General features: G+C 36.4%; 1 protein-coding gene across 1 annotated transcript; it reads left to right on the forward strand.

Annotated features, from left to right (window-relative positions):
- The first annotated feature begins 1,637 nt into the window (after window positions 1–1,637).
- Window positions 1,638–5,576, forward strand: LOC113276567 (adenylate kinase 4-like). The gene is made up of 7 exons (XM_026526189.1): window positions 1,638–2,022; window positions 2,117–2,507; window positions 3,861–4,006; window positions 4,128–4,247; window positions 4,371–4,538; window positions 4,923–5,012; window positions 5,249–5,576. Exons 2-7 carry the CDS (start codon window positions 2,390–2,392, stop codon window positions 5,345–5,347), a joined length of 741 nt encoding a protein of 246 aa, XP_026381974.1. The 5' UTR covers window positions 1,638–2,022; window positions 2,117–2,389; the 3' UTR covers window positions 5,348–5,576.
- The last annotated feature ends 21,469 nt before the right edge of the window (window positions 5,577–27,045 follow it).

Raw genomic sequence — 27,045 nt, forward strand, 5'->3', positions numbered from 1 at the left:
GGACAAACAACATATTTGTGTCAGATTTATAAATAGTGGCATGTATGCCTTTCTAAATTGTTAGTTATGCACAAAACTTATTTGAATACTCAATACAAGGAAACAAGACGTACTTGTCCAAGTAAGCACTTTGTTAGAATCGTGGGTGTTGGACAATGTCTGCAAAAAGTTTATTTTGTGATAAAACATCTTCATTATCGGTAGAACCTTATTTTACTTTTGTTTCATATGATATCTAGCAAAATCATATGTACATTGTAGTTTTTCTTGGTAATTACATAGTTGTACACATGTGGTTGATAATGTCCTTGGGTATGGAATTTTACACATGGGTATATATGTTTTTGGTACACATGTTATTTGTTATTGTCCGCATGTTGATTCTTTTCATTGTTCATTTTTAGGGACTCGTAAGCTCAAAATGGTAGAGCGCCCAAGCCTATCACAAGGTTTGCGGAGGTTAATGGTTCAAATCCGTTTTAGTTTCCATATTATGTTTATTTTTATATGGATAGCATTACTGGTGCTTGATGGATGATTCAAGTTGTATGTGGTGAATAAACTGATGCACCCTGTCTTGTCTTTGGATTTTCTGGTTTTTGTAGATGTGTACATGATTTTGGTAGCTATTTACATGTTTGTACACCAATGTAAACTAATATTTTTCAAAAATGATAATTATATAGTCATATGAGTACTCTTTTTGTAGCTCTCGGAAAGAGCTTTTCGAATATATAAAGTTTGCAAATTTTGGGCAAACGGTTCCAAAGATAAATTGTTTTCAATTTTTTTGTATATTATTTAAAATTGATGACATCATCCTGAGTCACTTTGGACTAAACTGAAAATATTTGGACTAAATTGTAAATCAGGAAGGTTATATGTGTATTTTCCATATTTTTGGACTAAATTGTACCTAGTTAACTCGATGGACTAATCCATATTTTTTGACGCGTTTTTGGACTAAACCGTTTTTTTCCTGTATCCAAGACCCTGTTCACTCGCAACATCAGTTAGGGGATTAACATTAGCAAAGTAATTTTCTTTTAAGATAATAGACCAAGGTTCATCACGAGAAGAAACCATCCTCCAAGCCAACTTAGTAAGAAGAGCAATATTAAGAATTTCTGTTCTTCTAATATTGAGGCCACCTCGTTCTTCAGGGCTTGATAGTCAGAATACTAGCTCCATACAAACAAGTTATTAAGATTAAGCTACAGCAGTAATCTAGTTTTACTGTATTTCTCTTTCCACAAACGGGTTTTCGTTGTTTACCTCTCTCCCTTTTTCTTTAGTAGCACGGGTGAAAATCACATAGATAGCTTTCTACTGAGATTACCCACCTTCATCAGTATTTTGAAACTCTCCTCCTCCTCCTAAAACTACTACAACTACAACTACTGTTACGTCTGCCTTACCGAAGCAACTGTGATACTCTAAGTTCTGATGGTATAAATTTCTCATCTTAATTAGGATTTTATATTTAGGGTTTTAGTAAATTCTCGTTCTTTAACTCAATTTTTTCTTTTTCGAATTGGGGGTTTATGATTTTAGATTATTTGATTCTCCAGTCGGATCCTAGTTAATTGGGATTTGTAAATTAAGGTTGTGAATTGGGATTTCTGAAACGATTTTCAATTGGATCCCACAGATTAGGGATTTCGGAATTAGGAGATGGTTGTTCTTTTTGTTGAACAGTTTGCGATGCTTACTCATGCACACCTGGGACCGGAGGACGTTGGATGCAGCCGGTCGCTTGTATCACATTGTCGCTTGAATTCCAGTACACCGATTGAAGGGTGCATAACTGATGTAAAGTCCAAGATATTATCTTGAAGAGGGGGGTCGTTCGTGCTGCTGTTGAATCCGCAATGGAAGTTCTAACAAGGTTAAGGCGTGCAGTTAGAGAGCCTTACAAGTGACGCAAAGGAAATGACATTTGAACAGAGAAAAAATTATCTATGGCCAAAAAACCAGGCTAATACCAGGTTACAGTGGACGGGAAGCATTATCTATGGCCAGGTACAGTAGCGCTTTGCTTTGTGTTAGGCGCCATTTGTTGTTGTTTGTGTTTACAGAGAACATAAGTTTTCGGTCTAATCAGAGATGCTTGCAGTGATGCTTTGGAGGAACAAATCAGAGATTTAGTGAGTCGTCATTGAAGGAAAGAAAATAAAAAAGATGTTCGGTGCTTTTATTAATGAAAAGGTTATAATGGTAATTTAAGAACTCTTATGGTTGGGGAAAGGTAATAAGGATTTGTAAAGCATCGGGAGAATCAATCCTTTGCTTGCCTTCTTTTTCTTCTTCTATTTCAACTCTCCTTGTAAACCTTACAAACCCAAAGGAACACAGACCAGAGAGATTTTGTTTCGGGGAGTCGAAGAGAATGTCGAATTCTTCATCATCTGTAGACTTGGAGAATGTGGACTCTGTTAGTCTCATGACTGAGCTTCTTCGTCGTATGAAGTGTTCTACCAAATCTGACAAACGTCTTATTCTCATCGGTATCCCTTCTCTTTATTTGTATGCGCCTTTCTTTTCTGTAAGCTTATATTTTCTTATGTTTTTTTTAATCGAGAAAAGGTTGTGATTTGGTGAAATCTAGGGTTTGATTTGCAGTTTTGTTAATCGTAATAGCTTATGTTGATGCATGTTTTTGTAGGATTATAGAGCTTTGTAATGTGGGTTACTTTGTTTTTGTGGATTATGTCTGAACCAATTTTAAAAATTGTAGCTTTTTAGTTGTGAGCTAGGGTTTTTGATGGATCACTGGATCCAATTGCATCTTGTTGACGATTGCTGGGTTTTGAATTGTGGGTTAGTAGTTTTTGACGATTGTTGGGTTTTGACGATTGCATACCCTATGAGGATTACTGGACTTTGTAATGGTGTTTGCACTTTATTAAGAACTTGGGTCGGGCTTTCACCATGAAATTTTTTTAAAAAATTACATCTTTTTAGCCTGAGCTATGGATTCAGTTCCCTTTTGAATTTACTTAGTCGTAAAAAAATATAACTTCTTTAGTTTAAGGTAGTTTTTCTGCTGGATCTATGGTTATGGTACTTGTAAATTAAAAAAATTGCTAACTATTTTATCCAAAATTGCTAACATGTGCCTGTGTGTGGTTTCGCTGGTGATTTAGTGCTTGGGGTCTAGCCTCTAGTTACCATGTATTGTGGTAGACTTCAAAGGAGATTGCAACTCTGCATTGCAGTTCTTGACTTTTAATTATTTAATCTAAAACCAAAGCCAATTTCTTTGTTCATTTTAAGAACCTTTACTTTCTTTTACTAAGAGTTAGAGCGTGTTGCATAAATCTTAGAGAATTTGATTCTCAGTTTTGCGTGGTTATCTTTATGAAGAGTTCGTTATGAGTATAACAGAAAGTAACTTGACGATTAAGCTAGAAATATAGGGCTGTTCACCCGGACTATGTGGAGATGTAGCTCTACCCTTCTATTACATAGATGCTCTCAGCTCTTTACAGATCTATTTGGACTTTTGACATAAAAACTAACAATTTAGATCATTTATCTTATTGCCCAACAATCTGAATGAGCACATGGTAAGCGCCATTTATAATTGGCTTGTCCCTTCTACCGTATTGATTTTTCTAATGGAACAACCTTTGAATTCCATTTTTTATTTGGTGAAAAAACGCTGTAGTTGGAAAAACTGAAGGAAGGAGGTGTATAAATATTTCTTTGAAACTGTTGAATGAATGGTATCCAATTGCTTATAATGAGTTTCTTTCACCACTTTTTACACATGGCTTCTGTTTTATCCATGACTAGAACTTTTCGGCATATCTTTAGATTGATGTATACATTTTATCTTAATATTTTATGTCTGGCAGGTCCACCTGGGTCAGGGAAAGGTACTCAGTCACCTATTATTAAGGATGAGTATTGTTTGTGTCACTTAGCGACTGGGGATATGCTAAGAGCTGCTGTTGCTGCTAAGACACCTCTCGGAGTTAAGGCTAAAGAGGCTATGGACAGAGTGAGCTTCTTTTCAAACTGTCTCACCTTGGCGCAAGATACACATCATATTCCAGTTTATCTTCTATATTTTGTGATTATTAATCCAATGCATCCCTTATCACCCCATTTAAATTTTTCAGGGAGATCTTGTTTCTGATGACTTAGTTGTTGGCATCATTGACGAAGCAATGAAGAAACCATCATGTCAAAAAGGGTTCATTCTTGATGGGTTCCCAAGAACAGTAGTTCAAGCAGAAAAGGTCGTATCTTTATCTTATTCTTGTCCCTTCTTTTCTCTATTTTGTAATGACTTCTTTCCATTTACTTGTCCAAAATGGTTTTTCATCGGCAGCTAGTCACTCCATTTTTATTTTTTGGTGCAGCTTGATGAGATGCTTGGGAAGCAGGGAGCTAAAATTGACAAAGTGCTGAACTTCGCAATTGATGATTCCATCTTGGAGGAGAGAATTACTGGTCGGTGGATCCATCCTTCAAGTGGTAGGAGCTACCACACAAAATTTGCACCCCCTAAAGTTCCCGGCGTTGATGATGTAAGTATATCTGATTCTCCTCTTCTTTTACTTCCTAACTTTTTTTGTTTATTATCGTTGGAATCTGTAATTTATGCCATATGGTGATACTTTTTTCTGTTTGCCACACACGTTTGAGTTATCTTACATTTGATGCACATCTAAACTTTTCCACTTGTGTTCAAGGATAATAACGAATAAAAATTAAATCCCATCGTCTTAGAAGGCATGCTAACTACAATTGGAGTTAATTTGTTTGTTATAAGTTTCATGTGCTTCTTTTGGAAACAACCAATCCAGCTTGGTTAATTTGGTAATTAACTAATAGACTATTGACTGGTCACTGAGTGGTGTTATTGAGTTAATTTGGCTTGTATTCTTACGGAAACACCTATTTACCTGAAGGTCACTGGAGAGCCTTTGATTCAGAGGAAAGATGATACTGCTGAGGTTCTCAAATCGAGGCTGGAGTCATTCCACAGGCAAACCAAGCCGGTAAGCATGCTTTTCTTTTTATATATGTTCTTACAAGTTTGAGTTTGTTCTTAGAAGAATCTAAATATTTTTTTTCCACATTGAAAGATTAATTCAAGTAGTCTTCATTCAATAAAATCTCCTCTTCAGAGCTAGTTGTTTTATTACTAGTACAATACAATGTTGTTACAAGATTCTATTGTCTCTTCTCTTCTTTGCAAATTGTTAATGATCATCTGTGCATTTAAACTTGTCAGGTCATTGATTACTATGGGAAAAAGGGTGCTGTTGCTGCACTCCATGCCGAGAAATCTCCAAAAGATGTGACTTCAGAGGTTCAAAAGGTGCTCTCTTGACAAGTGAGCTCCTGCTGTTTTTAACTTGATGTATGCGAGTCCAATTTATTTTTGACTATTTGTCAGTTATATGTGAAATTAACAATCATACATTTTCAACACTCCAAGAGAGTTTTATAGAGGGAGAGGGAGGGAGGGATGAGGACAGTAGAATTGTGAGTCATAAATTCTGCCTAGTTGAGCAGTTACAAATCAATCTATCATTTTGGTTGATCTTTTCTGGATCCAATTTTTTCTTTTCTTTGATTTTTAAGAAAAGAATAATTTGCAGTCGTATATTTTGTGAGTTCAGATTATTTCGGTTGCATGTGATTTGAGAAAAAACTTTCTCATGACCAAGTTGTCCATCCACTAAATGAAGCTGGCCAAACATAGTAACTGAAATAAATTATCATAACAATGATCTCTACATAAGCACACATACACCGTCTTTTATGTGTGGTGGTTATTTTACCTGGCTAGGGGCCTATAAATTACCTCATCTGCCAGCCTAATAGAAAATGATAAGGAGTGTTTAAATTTGCTGAAACTACCAATTTATCCTCTAAAAAAAATATTAATACTACTAAATTACCCCATTAACTCTTAATAATAAAACCTAAAACTAAAACCAGATGCAATTACTAACTTAATTACCCCCATTAACTCTTAATAATAAAAACTAAAACTAAAATCAGATTCAATTACTAACTTAAAAACTGATTATTCTTCTCCCTCTTTTTTCTTATTTGAAACGAAAACATCGTCCGATAAAAAAACGATTAATCATTGTTTTTCTCCTATAAAATGACGAAATGAGTGAAGCAAGCCAGTAGCAGAACTCTTCCTAGTTCGCAAGATCCCCGATTTGGTCAAGCAATTCGACACAAACCGAAGAACAGAGCGTTGAGGAGGAAGAACAATCTTTCATCGCACACCAAGAGGAGGAAATGGGTCGAATCAGGTACTTTTATATCAACCCAATCCTAGGTTTTAATAACATGCAATCGCTCAAAAATCGAAAATTTTGATTTAAAAATTTTCTGGGTTTCAGATGATGTTATTGTACTTGTAAACCGATTGTGTTTAGAAACGGTTGATGTTCTTGGTCACAAACACCGATTGTGCTGCATGTGTTTTCTGGTTCGAGAAATTTGGACCAGAATCGGTTATTTTATCTCTCTTCCCTTTCCTTCTTTGATCAGACTTCCAATTCTAGTTCTTCCATGTTTTTGGATGCTGCTTTGAGCATTGCCTCTTGATCGGGGCTTACTCGGGGGTGCCCCGGATGCCCGATAGGTGAATATCCATTACTATTCCATGGAATTCATCTGAGAAAAGCCAAGGATCTGAGCAATTGAATAATAAGGTTTGATTATTAAATTTTTTCTAGGAATTCAACTGATGAATACATCACTAGATGTAACTAACAGGTTGCTCAGCACTAGCATGACGCATGTCTAGGGACCTTTAAATATGATGTGATCAACATCATATGTAATTCTGGGTTAACTCAGACATCAGAGATGAATTCCAAATTCAATAAATGTGCCGAGTCTTTCAACTTTAATCATGAAATATATGGAATATTAAAAGTTTTGCCTCAGAAACCCTAATATCGCCGTCATATATTATTACTGTCATGATATTACAGAACTGCGATTCACCTCTTGTGAAGCTACAAATTTCTTATAATTTTGATACCGATCAGAGATACATGATTCCCGATGTGATTTTACGAATATGACCTTAGTAAAAAATCCACCATCAACATTAAGTCCCCTGCTTAGTATGGGACAGTCATGTTCCGCATTATGCATATAGATGGTGATTTTTACTGACATAAGAAAAATGAACAAATAGGCTCAATTGTCAGATGTTACCAGGATTTCCGATCCAATAATGCTCCAAACATGTTGAATGATCGTTGAAGGAGTAACAGTCAGACGTAGGAGCTCTTACATGAGGACCGGGGATCTCCCGGAGAGCATAAAATGATAATGCATGTTGATTTGGTGGTAGAAGGATCATGTCGACCGTGTATGGCATGGGAGCTGCTTGAAAGAGGGATCCTAATTTGAAAGAAAATAGAAAAACCTAATAATACATATAAATGGGAGTAAAACCTTTTTAATCTTTTCACCTTCTCTCATCACCCCCACCGACTGACCAGCAGCAAGAGCACCTCTTCTCTTCTCCCTTTTTCACCGAGCGCCGGCAGTAAATCCCGCTAGCCGTCCAAGTTCCGGCGCCTGCACCTCTTCTCTTCTCCTTTTTTTTCTTGATTTTCCTGTTTCCTTTTTCTTTTCACTGCAACATGATGCTCCATCCACGGAAAGAAAAATTATTCTAGTATTTTTTATGAATTAATGAAGCTTTAGGTCAAAATACCGTCTTTTTTACTTTCGGTGCTTCAAGCGTCTTCGTAGGTGCTTTAATCAACTTTGGTATAAAAAAGAGGAGGTCCTTGTAGCATCAACTCTTGTGCTATTACCACTGGTTGTTGGTTGAACCGTAACACATGTAACAATTAGTTACCTTTCCTTTGTTTATGCCGTTTTTAATCGATATATGCAACTTTGCGATATAATCATCCTATGAAATCATCACTCTTAAATTTAGACACCTTGCTGATTATTTTGAGTTTTCATCTCCTTGCATGATGTATTGAAGCAGACATGCCTAGCCGATCCATAGAGATGTTAGAGGATAATTATGACTGTGCTTCCAATAATGGAGATGATGAGAGCATGATTAAGACCATTCCGAACATGGATGATAAATTCTTTGTGGTTCAGTATAACCCAGCAAAGTTTCCCCAAGAACATAACTTCCATCTTCTTGTAAACTCAAAGAAAGTGATAAGATGAAGATGGTTTCTCCGAAATCCATCATTCGATTCTGTCTATAACGAGGCCATTATGCCGCTTCAGTCATAGAATTTAGGATTGCTAGAAAAGCCTTGCCTGAATTTTCTGGATGGACGAGACATATGCTTGGTTATGACCATGTCAGAAAGATGTTGAACAATGCACAGGTCACCGAAGCTATTAGAGCGTCTGGAGAAGTCTTCATTTATCACGATATACTTGGTATCGTAGCTTTGCTTACTCTATGGTGTGTTCCTACACACACATTCATATGTAGGTGGGGAGAACTCACCATCACCTTGGAGGATGTTGCTGCTTTACTTCATCTGCCAGTTACTGGTAATCTTTCCATTGTGTTTTCAGAAGAAGAAAATAAGATATGTAGAGCTTTAAGGACTGAGATGATTAAGATCAATGGCATAGAAAATTGTTATTCTCAGTGGTTAAAGCACTGGTCTTCAATGGAAAAAATCCGACTAGACCTGATGACAGCACATTGACCATTGCCGCATTCTTGTCATTGTGGTTGTTTAGAGACATGGAAGAATACCTCGTGGAAGAATACAACGTTGACAGAGATGCTAGGCAAATGGGTCTCGATCAGTGTGATCCTCCTTTTAGAGCCAACAAGCCTCAGGTTCATCATCTCATGACCAATTTGGATTGCACAAATGTAGATGGGAGTAGATATTTGTCTCCTTGTCGTGACCGTGACACATATGTAACTCCGGGTTACATAAATTTCTGGAATCAGCAACACGGACGCCTTTATGATTTCGCAGTGTTAGCGGAGGCACCTCCATCACGTGGTGCTCCTTCTACAGAGATGATGGTTGATCGTCCTCTATTGAATATGATAAGAGAAAAACATTCCCAGAATCTTCACAGGTGAGTATTCTTTAATTCTCGAAGAAGTATAACATCTTATGGCCTAATTACTTTGTTAATTCCAACTGTATAGTGAGTGTGTCGTAAGGCCCTAAAATAGTGGTGACTTTGCGGACGTTGGAATAAGTCCCCAGAGTGGTGAGAAGAGAAGCAAAAATCACAAGATGCTATCTAATGTTGCGGAGCCACCACCTGTTTCTTTGGTTAGTTTCCTTTATCTGTTGCTTTCCTGACGACTTCTTTTCGTCTTAGGATTTATGAAATAAATCATATTATCATTACATTTCAGGGTTTTGTTCCTTCTAGAATAGAGGTCCTTCAATTCTCCAGAGTTGGACAACCGAATCAAATCGTTGGATCATCTGAGGAAGATGAAGGAACCGATACCGAAGATGAAAAGGTCGATGTAAGCATCTCTTTGTTTGATTGTTTGCAATTCTTTTTGGAGAAATAATCTCATATTCTCGGTTGCTACTTATAGGAGGAAATAGCTATGGATGATCAAGGCAGTGGTGGCTCTCAATCATCTTTGGAGGAAGACGAAGAAGGAAATCACCACGATTCGAAATTGAATGGGATGGACAGTGATCCCAATAACTTCAACAATGCCAATTCTTCAAAGGATTTAGAGACTTATCAAGTAAGTCTTTATCCTGTATGATTTTATTATAATATAGGTTTTATTTCTTGAAATAGAAACCCACATGAATGAGGAATCCCACAGCAACTCGTTTCCATAAAAAATTCAGAAATAATAGTTGTAGTAAAAACATCATACAATTTTCATCTGATATCCGTTTTTGATGGTCTACCCCAATTTTTTTATGCTCCGACAATTTCCTATCAATTTCAAAGAAGCGTTTTGAGTTTTGAGCTCGTTTAGGGGCTCGAATCAGCAAAACAGAAAAGTTCCAGAAGAATTTCCAGCAGTGATGATGCTTGATATTTGGCTTACTTCTCTTTGCTCGTTCATCTGATTTACTTGAATTTTGGATATGTTGTAGATAATACCAATACGAAGAGAATGGTATATCACTCATGTATTAATTATTTACTATTATCTCCATTTCATCACTTTGTATAGGGCAGTGTAAAATAACTTCAGTATGGTCTTGTTAGAAAATGTGTTTCCAAATCCCTAGACCATCGACTTGCGTCCTTGCATGATTATTCCAAAGAATAAACATGTTTAATTTACTTGCGCTCTAAATTTTATGTTTGAAACTTGTATCTCTTACTCAAGGCATCTTTGTTCATAAAATTTCTATAGTACTTGAAAAATAGCGAAACCGAAGAAAACAGAGTCACCAAGAGCATTGTCGTGAATCGGGTTAGTAGTGAGCCTCTCTCTGCACCTCAATCTCATAGAAAGCTACTTCTGGGGAAATGGAGACAAAATTCCAAGTGGTTGCTATTCCGGAAACCAAAGGAGGTGCTCCAACGAGTGATACTCGCATGGTATTTCATGAATTAGTTGGAGGATTTAACATTCCTACTGGGTATGCCAATTTGTACCAAGAGATATGAAAGACATATGGCCATATTGCTACTACTAAGAAAACTGAGCATGTTTATTTCTTGATCATGCGAGTAGAAGCAATATTACATATTGTTAATGATATACATGAAAGGTGCCATTACTGGAGGCGTACTCTTTGATTGGGAGTTCAACCTGGATGCTGCTGAGGAGAATGGTCTCAATGTCAAGTGGCTCCGCCAAGGAGTAGAGCTTATCAAGAAAACTCGAGTTGAGAATAAGACCCCTTCCACTGATGTTGTTGAAAAAGCGAAAAAAAAGATCGCAAGGCTGTCTGAAGAGTTGGAACAGGAGATGAATGCTTTGCAGGACATGAAGGTGGCTCTGTCGAAGGAACGACAACCGTATTTACCCAATCTCCCTTAGTTTCATTTCCTCTGAACTCTGCTTTTGAACTTGAGAGATGTGAGGTTTTATTTGGTACTTGGCTTTGATTTCTTGGTTATTCTAGGATAGGCAATGATTGGATTTTGATATTTTTATGAAGATTTTCTTATAATTTGATAAAATAATGAATCTGAATTGTTTGCCGAAAGGAAAAATTCGATTACTGGTTGCAATTACTGCATCCTGTTAATTAGAGCACAGATCGATTGAACTCACCAAGCGTTGATATGTCAAGTTTGGTTGTCATATTTTAGTATCAAAACTCATTTGGATTCGCTTGATTAAATACTAGAGTCAACTTCGTTTAGGTTATAATAGAAAGTCTAGGAATGTTGAGACATACAAGTATTACACCGAAGACCAGAAGAATGCGAAGAAGTAACGAACTACAATGACGACATCATCCTTCCACCTGAGGTTAGTAATAATGACTTGAACTTGTTTCATTCCTAACGTATCTTTCAAGTCGTGCATATTGAAAAAAATACCTGTGAAGCTGTATATACTGTATATATTGTATATTATACTCTAGTGATGTGATATGATCATAATAGTATGATCATAGTATTAAGGAATTAGATTACGAAGTATAACGCTTATCTTTTGCACTTCATAGATATGACATTGACATAATCTTGTATATATTGTTATCATTATGTGTATGGGTTATGGTGAAGATTTCATCCTAGGAAACATTGTTTTATATTTGTTTAAAGGAGTACATTCATGAACTTGTTTCGTGAATCGAAAGGGAAATCAATAGGATTATTGGTTTTGCCATTCATTGCATATCTTTGGATGACCAATACGTGTGAGTTGGTGGAACCGATCTTAACTCCGATTATGTATCTTGGTATAACCGATCATAATGCCTAGACTTATAATTGGTGTAACCGATGTTAGAGCATAGCTCGGTTGAACCCACCAAGCGTTGGTATGTCAAGTTTGATTGTCATATTTTAGTGAATCAAAACTCATGTTAAGAGTCAATTGATTATGTACTAGAGTCAACTTCGTAAAGGTTAGCTTGAAAGTATTAGGATAATGAGACTTTACAAGTATTGCGAAGACTTGAAGATGTGAAGAAGCAAGGAGCTACAATGACAACATCATATTTCCACTTGAGGTTAGTGATATTTTACTTAAACTGTTTCATTCCATAGCGTATCTTTCAAGTCGTGCATATTGAAAACAAAACGGTGAAGCATGATTAAACTCTAGATAGACATAGTATTAAGGATTACAATACGAGGTTTATTGCTTAACCATTAAACTTTATAGATAAGACATCGCCATAATCATTTGAATGCTATGTGATTATGTATGGGTATGAGGTGAGGATTTCATCCTAGGGAACAATGTTTACATGTGTTCTAAGGAAGTAAATTCATGAACTTGGTTTTTGAATCGAAAAGGAAATCGCCAAGTGTTATTGGTATTGTTATTCATTGCATATCTATTGGAAAACCAATATGTGTGATTAGTATAACCGTTCATGACTTTTTTGTGTTCTTGGTAAAACTATTCACAAAAGTCTGACTTATGTATTGGTATGACCTTTATTAGTGGAACCGATCTTAAGTAATCAACTGAGATGGTATGATCGAGTTTGTGATTTTATGTCTGACCAAATCTGGGAAAAGGGAAACCGATCCTAGTAAGAGGTGCAGTACATCACAAAGGGGAATCGATCCTTGTATGAGGTGCTGCAAGTTTATAGCTGCAGCAAGTTTATAGCAGAATGGGGAACCGATCCTATGGACATGTGCAACACATTCAAGTTAGATACCATATATATGTGGGGAACCGATCCTAGTACCTAGTCAACCGAATTTTGGAAAGCTAGTGTGACTATGCACAGTACTCACATGGAGGTATAACCGAAACTTGTTTTGGTAGAACCATTACACCCATGATTTGTGATTGAATGTTATTTGACCAATCGCATAGTTCTCGAAAGTCAGATAAACCAATTCTAAACTTGTTTGAAAGTGTGGTAAATCGGTTTCAAGGTTGTAAACATGAAAGAGGACTTACAAAGTAAGGATGTTGACATACTTTGAACATGTGCTGTGAATATTTATATTTAATTGTTCAAAGTTATTCCTTAATAGTTATTCCTTAATTAAGAATCTTTTAATTAAGGTTATTAATTTCATTTTTAGGAAAATAAGAGTTAGTAATGTGCATTACTAATTAGAGATTTTCTGAGAGATTTCGATCATTATTTTTGGACAGAGCATTTCCAGGAATTATGAAAATCGAAGTTGTGCTTTAATGAATATCTTGAGAATATTTTCGGTTTTGGAAATTCCTTGGTGTCCAAACTTCCTAGTCTATAAATACTTGAAATTTGCATTTCTAGCAAACTAATCATTCATAACAGCAAAACTACCTCTTGTTGTGCTGCTACTGGTGAAGCCGCCTATTCGGAGAGGAGAGTAACTAATTAGGCGAAATCTCTTACGGCCGCTCAGTTTAAAGTCTTTTTTGGGATTGAGAAGCTCTATTAGTACCGTTGGTGGGAAACTAGATTATTGCGGTTTATCTTTTGTTTTCATTGATTTGATTGACTAACGGTGGTTGAACTTTGATTGCACCTAGTTTGTTTATGCTTGAGGATCTTCTCTTCTGATATAAGATTCACTCAAACTAGTTCATAGTTTCGACAGGGATCTTTAGACTGTTTGAAGTTCTAAAGACGATCTTGTGATAATCCATTGTTAACAGACTCCGTTCTGTGCGTGATTGATCACAAGTGATTCAAGTTGTTGTGTGCATGTACTTATCGAAGATCTAAGAAGATTTGAAGACAAAGAAGATATTGACGATTTCTGATTTGGGGTTCATAATCTTTGGTGTGCACAATACTTGTTTCGGTAAAAATAGGATCCAACTAGTAATCGATTTTATCCTTGTGATAGAATTGGATTGATTAGTTGAGTAGATTGGCATCAACAAAATTCTTTGGATTAAGAGCGTTGATTGCAAAATATTAACGATTACTTCGGTAATTGAACATAAGGTAGATCTAAGGACCTAACGAAGGAGTTTATGTTAAGATAAACAGAAGATCCTTTGCCCGACTCATATCACTTGGTTGAAGAGAGTTGATACCAAACAGATTTGTTGTTCCTTTTTTGTTTGGAATATGAACCAAAGGAATTGTTCCAAGTACATGACTTATTTATAAGTTGGAGGCGTGGGAATACAGACGGAACTAGGTGAACTATAGGTTTGGTTGCTTTGTCTCAACTATACGAAGTTAGGTTATTTTGTATAGCGGCTTAATCCTGAGAGTATTCAATTCTGAACAAGGTCCCAGCGTTTTTCTGCATTTGTGGTTTCTTCGTTAACAAAATCTTGCTGTGTCATTTACTTTTATTTTCAGCATTATAATTGTTTTATTATAATTAAAGTAAATTACACAAACGTTAATTCCTATTTACTTGATAAGTGAATCCTATTGTGTTTGGTTATGTCTGAACCTTTTATCAAGTAAACATACTTCGTTGTTGTATTATCTCGATCTCGTATCCATAGAGGATCAAACGAAGTGTGAACCGATTAGTTGCATTGTCTCGACTCAGTCCATAGACAATCACTTTCGGAGAAAGGACTTATGGGTAGAAAAAGTTTTAGATTGAGGTATATTTGGGTACCCTCGTATTTTCAATCGGTATCAGAGAAGGCAAACACAAAAAGATCTAACAATATGTGTTTGGTGCGATCCAACCTATAAGAAATTGAATCTATGTCCGATTCAGTTAACGTTATGCAAGAGTATGACTACTCAAAGGTTGAAGATGTTACTACTTCGTTGACTCATGATCCAGAAGTTGCGAAAACATCTATATCTATCTCTGATGAAAGATAAGATGCTGATAAAGAGTTGATAAAACTCCTAAAGCCTATACAATCTCTGTCTTCTAAAGTACTAATTTTAAAGACAGAGTCAAATCTTCTTAAACAGGAGATCATAGAAAAAGACATTCAACTGACTTGTCTAGCCAAAGAGAAAATGGATCTCACTGTCAAACTAGAGGCCCTTGGTAAATCTCTTACAGATAAAGAGACACGTCCTATGATTCTAACTAATGATACTGTTGTGATTTCTTCTGATGAGGAAACTAAAAGTCTTTGCTCGACTTTTACAGACTGTGATAAAACCGGTTTAATCACATCTGAACCAGATCAAGATGATGGTAGTTTGCCTAACTACATCAAGTTAGAAGAGGATGAGAAACCAACTTCTGGATCTACTGATGATCAAACGAAATCTTGTCCAAAGGATACTTTGAACCGATTCCGTTATGGTGATCTTATGGAATACAATTTTCAGTCACTTCACAGGAAACTTATACTTCTTCAACATACGGTGGTAAAATTTTTGAAGGAAGTTTATTGTCTTAAAAAACTGAAAGATCATTCCTCAGTAGAAAGACAGATTATACCACATCCCGATAAGATCAACTCACAAGAGTCAGAGGAAAGAGTTGATAATCGCTTCTGGAAAAAGGTTCCTCCTCACCCATATCGAAACAATTCTAGTTTTGATAAAGAACAACTCCAGAAGAAAGGGAAAGAGAGAATCTCTGCCAAAAGAAACAATCAGGATTTTCCGATAGTTGTTTCAAACAATCACACTAATGTGGATAATAAGGAAGTCCTTAGAATGAAAAAATCTTATGAAAATCTCATTGAAAGAATTAAGAGAGATTTATTTATCTCTGAGAATTCTCACATTATTACATTTTCTCCACATGATCATATCTCTAGAGTTAGAAAAGATCATTGCCTTGGGAGAAAATATTTTGGGCAGAAATTCCCGAAGAGAAACATGAACCATGTTTCTGATATTCACTGTAAGCTGGAAAAAGCTTACTCCGATGCAACTTAGTTGTATCAAAATTGTGCATTCTCATCCTCTTTCGTGCTCATAATCTTGGATGAGAAAGGCACAATAAAACATGAGCACATTTGTTTGTGTAGTTGTTTATCAGAAAATTCTGTGACACTTTATGGATAGCTGCGAAGCCATGGATGTCAGAAAAATGTTCATGTTTAACATGATCCTCCAAAAAGAGGTTTTATTTAGAATTTTCGAATTTTAATAAACCTTCAAGCTTGAGAAGTTCGGACTAAGGAAGCAGAATATATTCTTTAATATTTTCGGATTTTCCTGAGATCTTCTGGTCCGAAACTTGTCTCTTTTAAAAAGAGAAACTATCTCTTGCATGTATTTTGAAACCCTGATCAATCCTTTATATTTATTAATACATAAGCGAGCATGCCTCCAATAACCCGCAGTGTCTCAAAGGCTAATAAGGAGGAAGCTCAAAAGGTCAAGGATTTTCAAGGAATCAATATAGAAAGGAAGAAGAAAAGGATCATGTCTGATTATGATCCTGATAGTTCTGCTGGATCACAAGGTGAGTCATTCCCCATGATGCACCGATACTAATATGGGGATACTGATACGGTGACACTGATACGTGGATTCGTCAATTTTCATACAATGGGGATACGAGATACGGTATAAAATATATTTAATATAATAATAATTCATTCTACTAAAAAATCATAAAATAAAAAATCCGATAGATACTATTTTGAATATTAAAGTGAGCAAACATTAAATTTTCAGCATTTTGGGTTTCAGACTTACTTATGTTAATTGGATGGATAAAATCATATGTACTTGGATTTCTCTGTAAACAACATGAAGAACATGACTGCCCAATACGTAAGCCTTAAAGCTAGATTTTTCTAACACCGTTTTTTTTTGAAGCACCATAAAAATAAATACCAAGTCTTTTTTATTTATATTCAACAAGTTATTAGGTTTAGATATAATTATTCGATATGTTCATGAGTACAAATATCTATAAATATTTAGATTTTATGTATAAATTTATAAATATATAGATTTTGTATAAAAAAATAAATGTTAGATTATATGAAGTATCCCTTCATGGAGTATCTAAGAGGTATCCCAGAATATCCCTACCCTTTTTATAATTATAAAAAGGTGACACTTTAAATGGAGTATCTGATACGTATCCCCAAGTATCCGATACTGATACGACGCTGATACGGATACGTCACCAATTTTGAAGTATCCGTGCTTCATAGGTCATGCCTGTTGGCTTACAACAAACAAGATCCAACCAAAACCAAGTGGATTCGTTCTGATAGTATGTCTAAGTATATCCAAGGTTTTGATGAACTGGAAACCAATCTTGTTATGACTGTTCAACATCAAGATTGGGTAAAAGAAAAGATTGAAGGAACAAGAGGAGTTCCTGCTGAACTCAAAGTTCTAATTGAGGAACTTGAGAAACAAGAAGTGGTTGCAGACAAGTCTCTTGAGACATGCTTTAAGAGTTTGAACACTGAAGAGACCTCAGTGAACAACAAGAGCACCACTAGAGATTAAGTTATATGTTGTAATACTTAATCTAGAAAAATAGACATCAATTTTTGACTTCTTTCAATGATTGTTTTGGTCTATTATGAATAAAATTATTTGATTAATAATTTTTCTTGTGGTAGTTTTCGGTTTACATAGCCTGTGATTGAATACTTTTATCTTATTTCTATTTATGTTTATGGGATGTTTGATTTCGTTTTTACTACCTTAATATTCGATCTCATAATGTTGTGAACCCTTGTGGTTTAGGTGACTTTTTGATTTAGCAGGATTAAGTTCTAGCCCATATTGGTAGGCTTTATCAAAGAATCATGAGGGGTTCTGGTAGAAACAATATGTGAAAAAGTCACAATATGTTGAATCGGTTTTGGTGTAGCATAAAAGCATATGTGTTTCGGCGGTTTTCAACTTTTGCTTGCAATTTTTAAAACCGATTTTGAACCTTTCTCTGGTAAAGGTTGGTTGTTGTTATTCATTTGTTTTTGCATAAGGATGACAAAATAATGATATTTCAATATCAATTATCCCTGGACGAAGATGCAAACTTATTGGAGAAGTGGATGCGAAATTTGAGGTAACGAGTTTGTTAGTTAATCGTTTTCCTGTTTAAGAAAATTCTGAGTTTATTTCGTATATATTTATTGCTTTTGCTTAACAAAATTTCGGTACAATTGATGTTTATTCCATTATGTATGTATGGATGTATGTGTGATTCAATTGGTTCCGGTTAAGAAAAACTATTGCTATCTTGCTTTATTGTGTGGTATCAACTGTTTAGGCTTACAAAATTTCGGTGCAATTGGGGTGCTTTAATGTCTATGTTGTTTCAATTTCTTCCGGTTGAGGTGAATAATTATGCAAGTTGATTTATTTGGTTTGTATGAATTATTTATGGCTTAACGGAAGAAAAGGTTTACGAGATGAGTTGTTTAGTCCAATTCGATTCCGGATAAGAGAACCTAAGTTAATTCTGATCTCAGTTAGACTTATCGAAGTGAGGTTTCAGTTATTCAAGTCTAATCGAATTCCTTAACAAGAAATGCTAGTTAACTAACCCAGTACTTGTCTTGTTTAAAATCGAAAGGTCTAAGTTTATGGATAATTAAAACCTGATGAGAAAAATAGAGTTATCTTTATTTTGGTCTTATCGAATAAGCGATTGTTTTTATACAATCGGTTTAGCAAAGGAACTAAGGTGCATAGTAAATTTTTGGTTTGCTAAACAAAAATGGAAAAATTGTTTCTGACAATTGTTTCCTTGGTAACATATCAAAATAAAACTACTTGTAGTTTCGTTTTTGATATTGGTTATCAGAACATGGTGTATGGAACCCTCGTGCTTAACTCTACAGGTTGCAAGTCTATTTTAAGATTTGTAAGATTCTTTTCGGTTTTTCCTTTATTTTTTCGTTTCTTTGTCATTTTGTGACAAAAAGGGGGAGAAATATATGGAGTAAACAAGTGATACTGGCATTGATTTTATATTGATTGGTATCACTAAGGAAAAGAACATTGGTGCTTAAACGTTTATCTAAACGAAAGAGTGAAAACACAGAATAGGGGGGGTAACATATCATATTAAGTGGTATAAAAAATACGTGCGGATTGAAAATCTACCTATCTTCCTTAGGGGGAGTATTAGCTTTGTTATTATAATGTCAACAACGACATTTTTAAGGATTGAATGTATGCAGATTACTGTGCTGTTGAATATGTGTAATGAATTCTTGTAATTTGTTTATCCATATGATGTAAGAGTTTTGTCACTAAAATTGACAAAGGGGGAGGTTGTTAGAGCATATCTCGGTTGAACCCACCAAGCGTTGGTATGTCAAGTTTGGTTGTCATATTTTAGTGAATCAAAACTCATGTTAAGAGTCGCTTGATTATGTACTAGAGTCAACTTCGTATAGGTTAGCTTGAAAGTATTAGGATAATGAGACTTTACAAGTATTGCGAAGACTTGAAGATGTGAAGAAGCACGGAGCTACAACGACAACATCATCTTTCCACTTGAGGTTAGTGATATTTGACTTGAACTATTTCATTCCCTAACGTATCTTTCAAGTCGTGCATATTGAAAACAAAACTGCGAAGCATGATTAAACTCTAGATAGACATAGTATTAAGTAATACAATACGAGGTTTAATGCTTAACCATTAAACTTCGTAGATAAGACATCGCCATAATCATTTGAATGCTATTGTGATTATGTATGGGTATGAGGTGAGGATTTCATCCTAGGGAACAATGTTTACATGTGTTCTAAGGAAGTAAATTCATGAACTTGGTTTTTGAATCGAAAAGGAAACCGCCAGGTGTTATTGGTATTGTTATTCATTGCATATCTTTTGAACAACCAATATGTGTGATTAGTATAACCGTTCATGACTTGTTTGTGTTCTTGTTAAAACTATTCACAAAGGCCTGACTTATGTATTGGTATGACTTTTATTAGTGAAACCGATCTTAAGTAATCACCTGAGATGGTATGATCGAGTTTGTGATTTTATGTCTGACCAAATCTGGGAAAAGGGGAACCGATCCTAGTAAGAGGTGCAGTACATCACAAAGGGGAATCGATCCTTGTATGAGGTGCAGCAAGTTTATAGCAGAAAGGGGAACCGATCCTATGGACATGTGCTACACGTTTTTAGGCAAAGGGGAACCGATCCTATAGACATGTGCAACACATTCAAGTTAGATACCATATATATGTGGGGAACCGATCCTAGTACCTAGTCAACCGAGTTTTGGAAAGCTAGTGTGATTGTGTACAGTACTCACATGGAGGTAGAACCGAAACTTGTTTTGGTAGAACCGTTACACCCATGATTTGTGATTGAATGTTATTTGATCAATCACATAGTTATCGAAAGTCAGATAAACCAATTCTAAACTTGTTTGGAAGTGTGGTAAATCGGTTTCAAGGTTGTAAGCATGAAAGAGGACTTACAAAGTAAGGATGTCGACATACTTTGAACACGTGCTGTGGATATTTATATCTAATTGTTCAAAGTTATTCTTAATAGCTAAGGGAAAATAATCCCATGATCGAAACATAAATAAGTGAAGAATATTTTAATTAAGGTTATTAATTTCATTTTTAGGAAAATAAGAGTTAGTAATGTGCATTTACTAATTAGAGATTTTCTGAGAGATTTCGATCATTATTTTTGGACAGAGCATTTCCAGGAATTATGGAAACCGAATTTCTGCTTTAATGAATATCTTGAGAATATTTTTGGTTTTGGAAATTCCTTGGTGTCCAAACTTCCTAGTCTATAAATACTTGAAGTTTGCATTTCTAGCAGACTAATCCTTCGTAACAGCAAAACTACCTCTTGTTGTGCTGCTACTGGTGAAGCCGCCTATTCGGAGAGGAGAGTAACCTAATTAGGAGAAATCTCTTACGTCCGCTCAGTTTAAAGTCTTCTTTGGGATTGAGAAGCTCTATTAGTACCATTGGTGGGAAACTAGATAATTGTGGTTTATCTTTTGTTTTCATTGATTTGATTGACTAATGGTGGTTGAAATTTGATTGCACCTAGTTTGTTTGTGCTTGAGGATCTTCTCTTATGATATAAGATTCACTCAAACTAGTTCAGAGTTTCGACAGGGATCTTTAGACTGTTTGAAGTTCTAAAGATGATCTTGTGATAATCCATTGTTAATAGACTCCGTTCTGTGCGTGATTGATCACAAGAGATTCAAGTTGTTGTGTGCATGTATTTACTTAAGATCTAAGAAGATTTGAAGACAAAGAAGATATTGAATATTTCTGATTTGGGGTTCATAATCTTTGGTGTGCACAATACTTGTTTCGGTAAAAAGAGGATCCAACTAGTAATCGGTCTTATCCTTGTGATAGAATTGGATTGATTAGTTGAGTAGATCGGCATCAACACAATTATTTGGATTAAGAGTGTTGATTGCAAAATATTAACGATTACTTCGGTAATTGAACATAAGATAGATCTAAGGACCTGACGAAGGAGTTTATGTTAAGATAAACAGAAGATCCTTTGTCCGACTCATATCACTTGGTTGAAGAGAGTTGATACCAAACATATTTGTTGTTCCTTTACTGTTTGGAATACGAACCAAAGGAATTGTTCCAAGTACGTGACTTGTTTATAAGCTGGAGGCGTGGGAATACATACGGAACTAGGTGAACTATAGGTTTGGTTGATTGGTTTCAACTATACGAAGTTGGGTTATTTTGTATAGCGTCTTAATCCTGAGAGTATTGGATTCTGGACAAGGTCCTGGGGTATTTCTGCATTTGCAGTTTCCTCGTTAACAAAATCTTGCTGTGTCATTTACTTTTATTTTGTATATTATAATTGTTTTATTATAATTAAAGTAAATTACACAAACGTTAATTCCTATTTACTTGATAAGTGAATCCTATTGTGTTTGGTTAAGTCCGAACCTTTTATCAAGTAAACATACTTCGTCGTTGTATTGTCTCGATCTCGTATCCATAGACGATCACACGATGTGTGAACCGATTAGTTGCATTGTCTCGACTCAGTCCATAGACAATCACTTTCAGAGAAAGGACTTATAGGTAGGAAAAGTTTTAGATTGAGGTATATTTGGATACCCTCGTCTTTTCAACCGATCCTAAGTAATCACCATGTGATGGTATGATCGATCCTTGTAACTGGTGTCACCGATCCTAGTAATTGGTGTGACCGATCATAAGTGTTGTGTGGCCGATCCTTGTAATTTGTGTAACCGGTCCTGTTAACTGGTGTGACTGATCACAAGTATATACCATGTGTAGATAGAACCGATCCTTGTAATTGGTGTAACCGGTCCTGGTAACTGGTGTGACCGATCACATTATCAACTCTTAGTTATGGGTGAGATTAGTTAAGGGAATCAAGTGCGTAGAGTCCTCCTAGGATTCAGAGGCGTAAGGAACACGACTGTACCTTAATCAGTGTGAGACTTGGTTAAGGCTCAACTACATTCCAGTCCGAAGTTAACTTGTAGTAGGATAGTGTCTGTAGCGTCTTAATACAGCGTGGTGTTCAAATATGGACTAGGTCCCGGGGTTTTTCTGCATTTGCGGTTTCCTCGTTAACAAAACTTCTGGTGTTTGTGTTATTTCTTTTCCGCTTTATATTTGTTTACATAATTGAAATATCATAGGTTGTGCGTAGTTCAAGTAATTGGTAAATCCGACCTTTGGTTGTTGATTGAAATTGATTGACACTTGAACATTGGTTTTTGATATTGTTCAAGTTATTTCTTATATCAATCAGGCTCACAGATTTCTATTTGTTCGATTGCAGATTGTTTTCATAAATTGAGATATAACTCTTGGATGTTTTTCCTTGATTTAGTCTGACTGTCTAGTTGATTCTCTTGGAATTATATTGGAGTTGGTCCATACAAATTGCCGAACGAAATATTGGGTGTGGTTGTGAGACCTCCGCCTTTTCACTAATTTATGTTGCACCAGAAGTGTGTTGCTGCATGGAAGGTGTGTTAAATATTCTTATGCATGTTTTATATGTTGACTGTTCAATCACTATACTTTAAATTTGTAAAGCATATTAGTGATTACATGAGAGTTATTTGTTTCCATTGGGCACCCCTTTGGGACGATGTGCTCACTCGTTCCCACTTCAATTTCAGTAATCAGAAGAAATGAAGCGCACGAAGATATCCGTTTCGTAGCTTAGAGCTTTATCGAATCTAGTGTTGTTGTCTATCTTTTATTATATGTATTCTTTCCTGTTGATGGTGGATTTTCAACAAAGGTCAAAACCGTAAAATCATGATGCATGTTTTTGACACGGCTTTCAGGCATGCAACGATTCATATTTTACGAAGCCATGATGAACATGTATGTCGAAAGGCCTCCACTAGATGAGCGTTCCATCCCTGACATTTCATCGTGCCCTCTATGTAGAATAACATAATTGGGCGGTTCTCCGTAAGATTGAGAGCATTAACATCTTCAGGACTTCGGTGATACTCACTATTCCCTGAATACATGAGAGAGACCCCCCCTCTACATAGAAGAACGATTGGGCGGTTTTCCGTAAGATTGAGAGCAATAACGCCTTCAGGACGTCGGTGACGCTCGCTGTTCCCTGACTATGTAGAGAGACCGTGAATAGACCCAGGCGATTCTCCGTAAGATTGAGAGCAATAACTCCTTCAGGACTTCGGGAACACTTGATGTTTCCTGACTATGCACCTCAGAACGGGTATGACGCTTTAACTGGCTAATATCCCTTCTGCAATAGATTAATTCTACCATGACATTCAACACTGAATTCCTAGAAGATAATCTATTTTATCTCATTACTCCGATTTCATGATCGAATCCACGGCTGATCTCATGGAATGGTAATAGATAATCTCATTACTCCAATTTCATGATCGAATCCACAGCTGATCTCATGGGATGGTAATAACTACTTTCATTACTCCGATTCTGTGGTCGAATCCACGATCCCATAGAATGGTAATACCTATTTTGTTATTATTCCGAATTCATGGTTGAATCCACGGCTGATTCTATGGATTGATAATAATAAACTACTCACTTTTATTGCTCAATTTCATGAAGCATTCTCCACTGAGTTTCATAAATTAGTAATAAAATACTTAAAAATCGGGCATCTGGACTACCACTGAGTAAGCCCCATAAAATGGTGCAAGTGTAATCAATTATGATGCACGAACGAGCACCTAAATGCGCGAACGAGCATCCAAAATATGGACAAATGAGGAATCGTGCACAAAACATGAGAGAGAAAATAATAACATTAAAATAATGGAGAAGCGCCCATGGGCCGGCCCACCGGCCGGCCGGCCATGCCTTAGCCATGGCCGGTCCCATGCTTCCTCCATTATTTTTCCTTATTTTTGTTATTTGCATAAACTCATGAAGACTCCTCCATTCTAACAACTTTCCTTGTTTGAGCAAAACTCATGGTTTCTCCATGTTTTCGTGGTTTCATGAAAAATAATAATATAAAATAGGGAAAGGTGTTGCGGGACCGGATAACTTAGCCGGACGGCCATACCCTAGCCGTGGCCGGTCCCACACCTTGCAATCCCTAATCTTTCATAAATTGTTATTTCTCTCATCTCATGAAACTTCCCTGTTTCAGCAAAAATCGTGGTTTCTCCATATTTTCTCGAATATTGCGCAAACCACAAAAGGCCCAAAGTCAACATGCTCACATGACCGACTAGGCTACTCACGAAAATATATTAAAATATTATTATTTTAATATTCACGAAATATTGATCAAACGGGCATACTTGCTCATTCGAGCAAAATCGAGAATTTCAGTCAAAGATCGAACTCTTCTGAAAATCCAAGATATTGCTCAAACGCACATCAAAAAATGTCGAAACTTTCAGGACTGAGACATGGGCATTATGGTGACACGAGCATGCTCCCTTGACCGACCAAGGGCGTCTCTAAGGCTTGCAATGAGCCGGTCCCACACGTTTTCACACTTTTGACCTAATTTGCGCAATCGCTCATATTGGGTCCAAACTCTTCACGACCAACTCGGGGTTTGTGCAAACGCCCATCAGTTGTACCACGACCATCAAGGGACGATCTCACGCCATCTTGGTCGATCCCTCACTTTTCCATAATTAGGTTTTATCACCTAATGCTCAATCGAGCACTATTTCAATAAATGACAAAACCGGTATTCAATCGTCATTCTTTCACCAACTGGTCAACCCAAGACCCTGATGCACGCTCACTCGAGTAATTGGGCATCACATGGACGTCCATAATTCCATGTGGTCGGTCCCCTCTCAATCAATGACCTATTTTCAGCAATTCATTAATTAATGAACAATTGATCAAAAATTAGGATTTCGAACAAATGATCAACAAGTCATCATTCTGAGCAAGTTCAAAACACTAATAAATTTATGTTGATCCATCAATCAACATCTGGATTAATTATATAATATTCGGTAGTCTACCAATATTTTAATTAATATTTTATTGGGTCACGCACCAATAAATAATTCGTCGAATTGAGCAATACTTGCTCAATCGCTCAAATATTGATCCAACTATCAATATTCAGTAATTTTATCAGCAATTCGTCGAATTGAGCAATACTTGCTCAATTGCTCGAATATTGATCCAACTATCAATATTCAGTAATACGTCGAATTGAGCAATACTTGTTCAGTCGCTCAAATATTAATCAGTAATTCATCACTGAATTTGTAATATTGCTAGTACGTGCAATGTCAATATCATTCAAACTAGTCTCAACAGACATGTTCATTCCATGAATCGCCGAGCATTCATCATTCATGCTCGATTCAACAAAACCTAGACTAACTGTCTAATTAGTCAACAACTGACTAATTAATCCACGTCTGTCATGCAGACTCCGCGATTCGTGAGACATCAATCACGTCACATGGGGGATATCAATTAGGTTTTTGGTCTAGCGGTCTACGGCACGTGGATTCATCCACGATGAGAAACGTGAGTAAGTCGTGCAATGGTTGAAGGAGTTAGCAAAGTATTGGGTAGACGGTTAACCAAGTATCCGCACGACCTGGAACTGGTTTTACCACGATCTTCCACTTTCCCACTCTTTCACTCAAGAAACCGTCATACTTACAGGGAGCAGTGTGTTCATCATCCTGGCAATATAAATAAGTCCAAAATCGAGGACAACGGACAACATTATCATCATCGATATTCGTCTACACAAACTCGATTAGAAACTTATTCACAGAACTCAACTTCAGCAGTTCACCAATTTGCAGAAACCTTCAACACATCCACAATCCTTGATAATCATTGATCCCACACAATTCTCTGCTTCCCTCCTACAGATCAACCTATCTCCCTCTTTGTGACCGAATTGACTTTGGAATGGCCATTGTCTTGGTTTAGGCCGGAGTCCTACATATTGATCTCTCGAATCTAAGCACTCCCTTTGCAGTGCATCTGTGTGAGGTTCAGCAGTTTGCTCGGTCGAGGAGTCTCGACAACACGCTCGACTCTTCACTTTCCTAAAAAACCAGCAAACTGTTTTCCCCATCCACAGATTGGAGACCACAATGGGATAGTTATCTCTCGGTTGCAATCTCACATTTTCACAAAATGGCTGGTCTTAGGTCTGGGTTAATTATAAATGCAGACGCGCTAGCACTAGCAACAATAACAATGATGGTATTCCAGAAACCATTCCTGCTTCCAACAATGGTGGTGACACTACTCCTGCTCACACCAATGTTAAAAATCATCCTCTCTTCGGGCGGCATCCTGAAGAATTAAGAGAAAATCCACCCACCATCGCTGTCCTCACGAAAGTCCAAGAAGTTCTCGCCAAAAATCAGACTGACATGGCTACCACTCAGAAGGAATTATGTAATTACCTCAAAACTCTTACTTACAAGATGTAGAAAGATCAGGAGAAGGGAAAAGACAAGGAAACATCTCCAATAGCTGAACCTGAAGTATTCCAGTTCACGACGATGATAAAGTCCATAAAACTGCAGAACCTGCTGGTTTTATCACTCGTGAAGACTTGTAACGTTCTATGGAGAATCGCGTAAAAGACAATGCACCATCCG

The sequence above is a fragment of the Papaver somniferum genome, chromosome 4 (assembly GCF_003573695.1).
Source record: "Papaver somniferum cultivar HN1 chromosome 4, ASM357369v1, whole genome shotgun sequence".
Lineage (NCBI taxonomy): Eukaryota > Viridiplantae > Streptophyta > Magnoliopsida > Ranunculales > Papaveraceae > Papaver > Papaver somniferum.

Excerpts from the sequence above, each read along its gene's own strand:
- LOC113276567 (XM_026526189.1), top strand. The coding sequence starts at position 2,390 with ATGTCGAATTCTTCATCATCTGTAGACTTGGAGAATGTGGACTCTGTT. Across the intron at positions 4,007-4,127 it reads CTAAAGAGGCTATGGACAGA|GGAGATCTTGTTTCTGATGA; the intron begins GTGAGCTTCTTT and ends TAAATTTTTCAG. Across the intron at positions 5,013-5,248 it reads TCCACAGGCAAACCAAGCCG|GTCATTGATTACTATGGGAA; the intron begins GTAAGCATGCTT and ends TAAACTTGTCAG.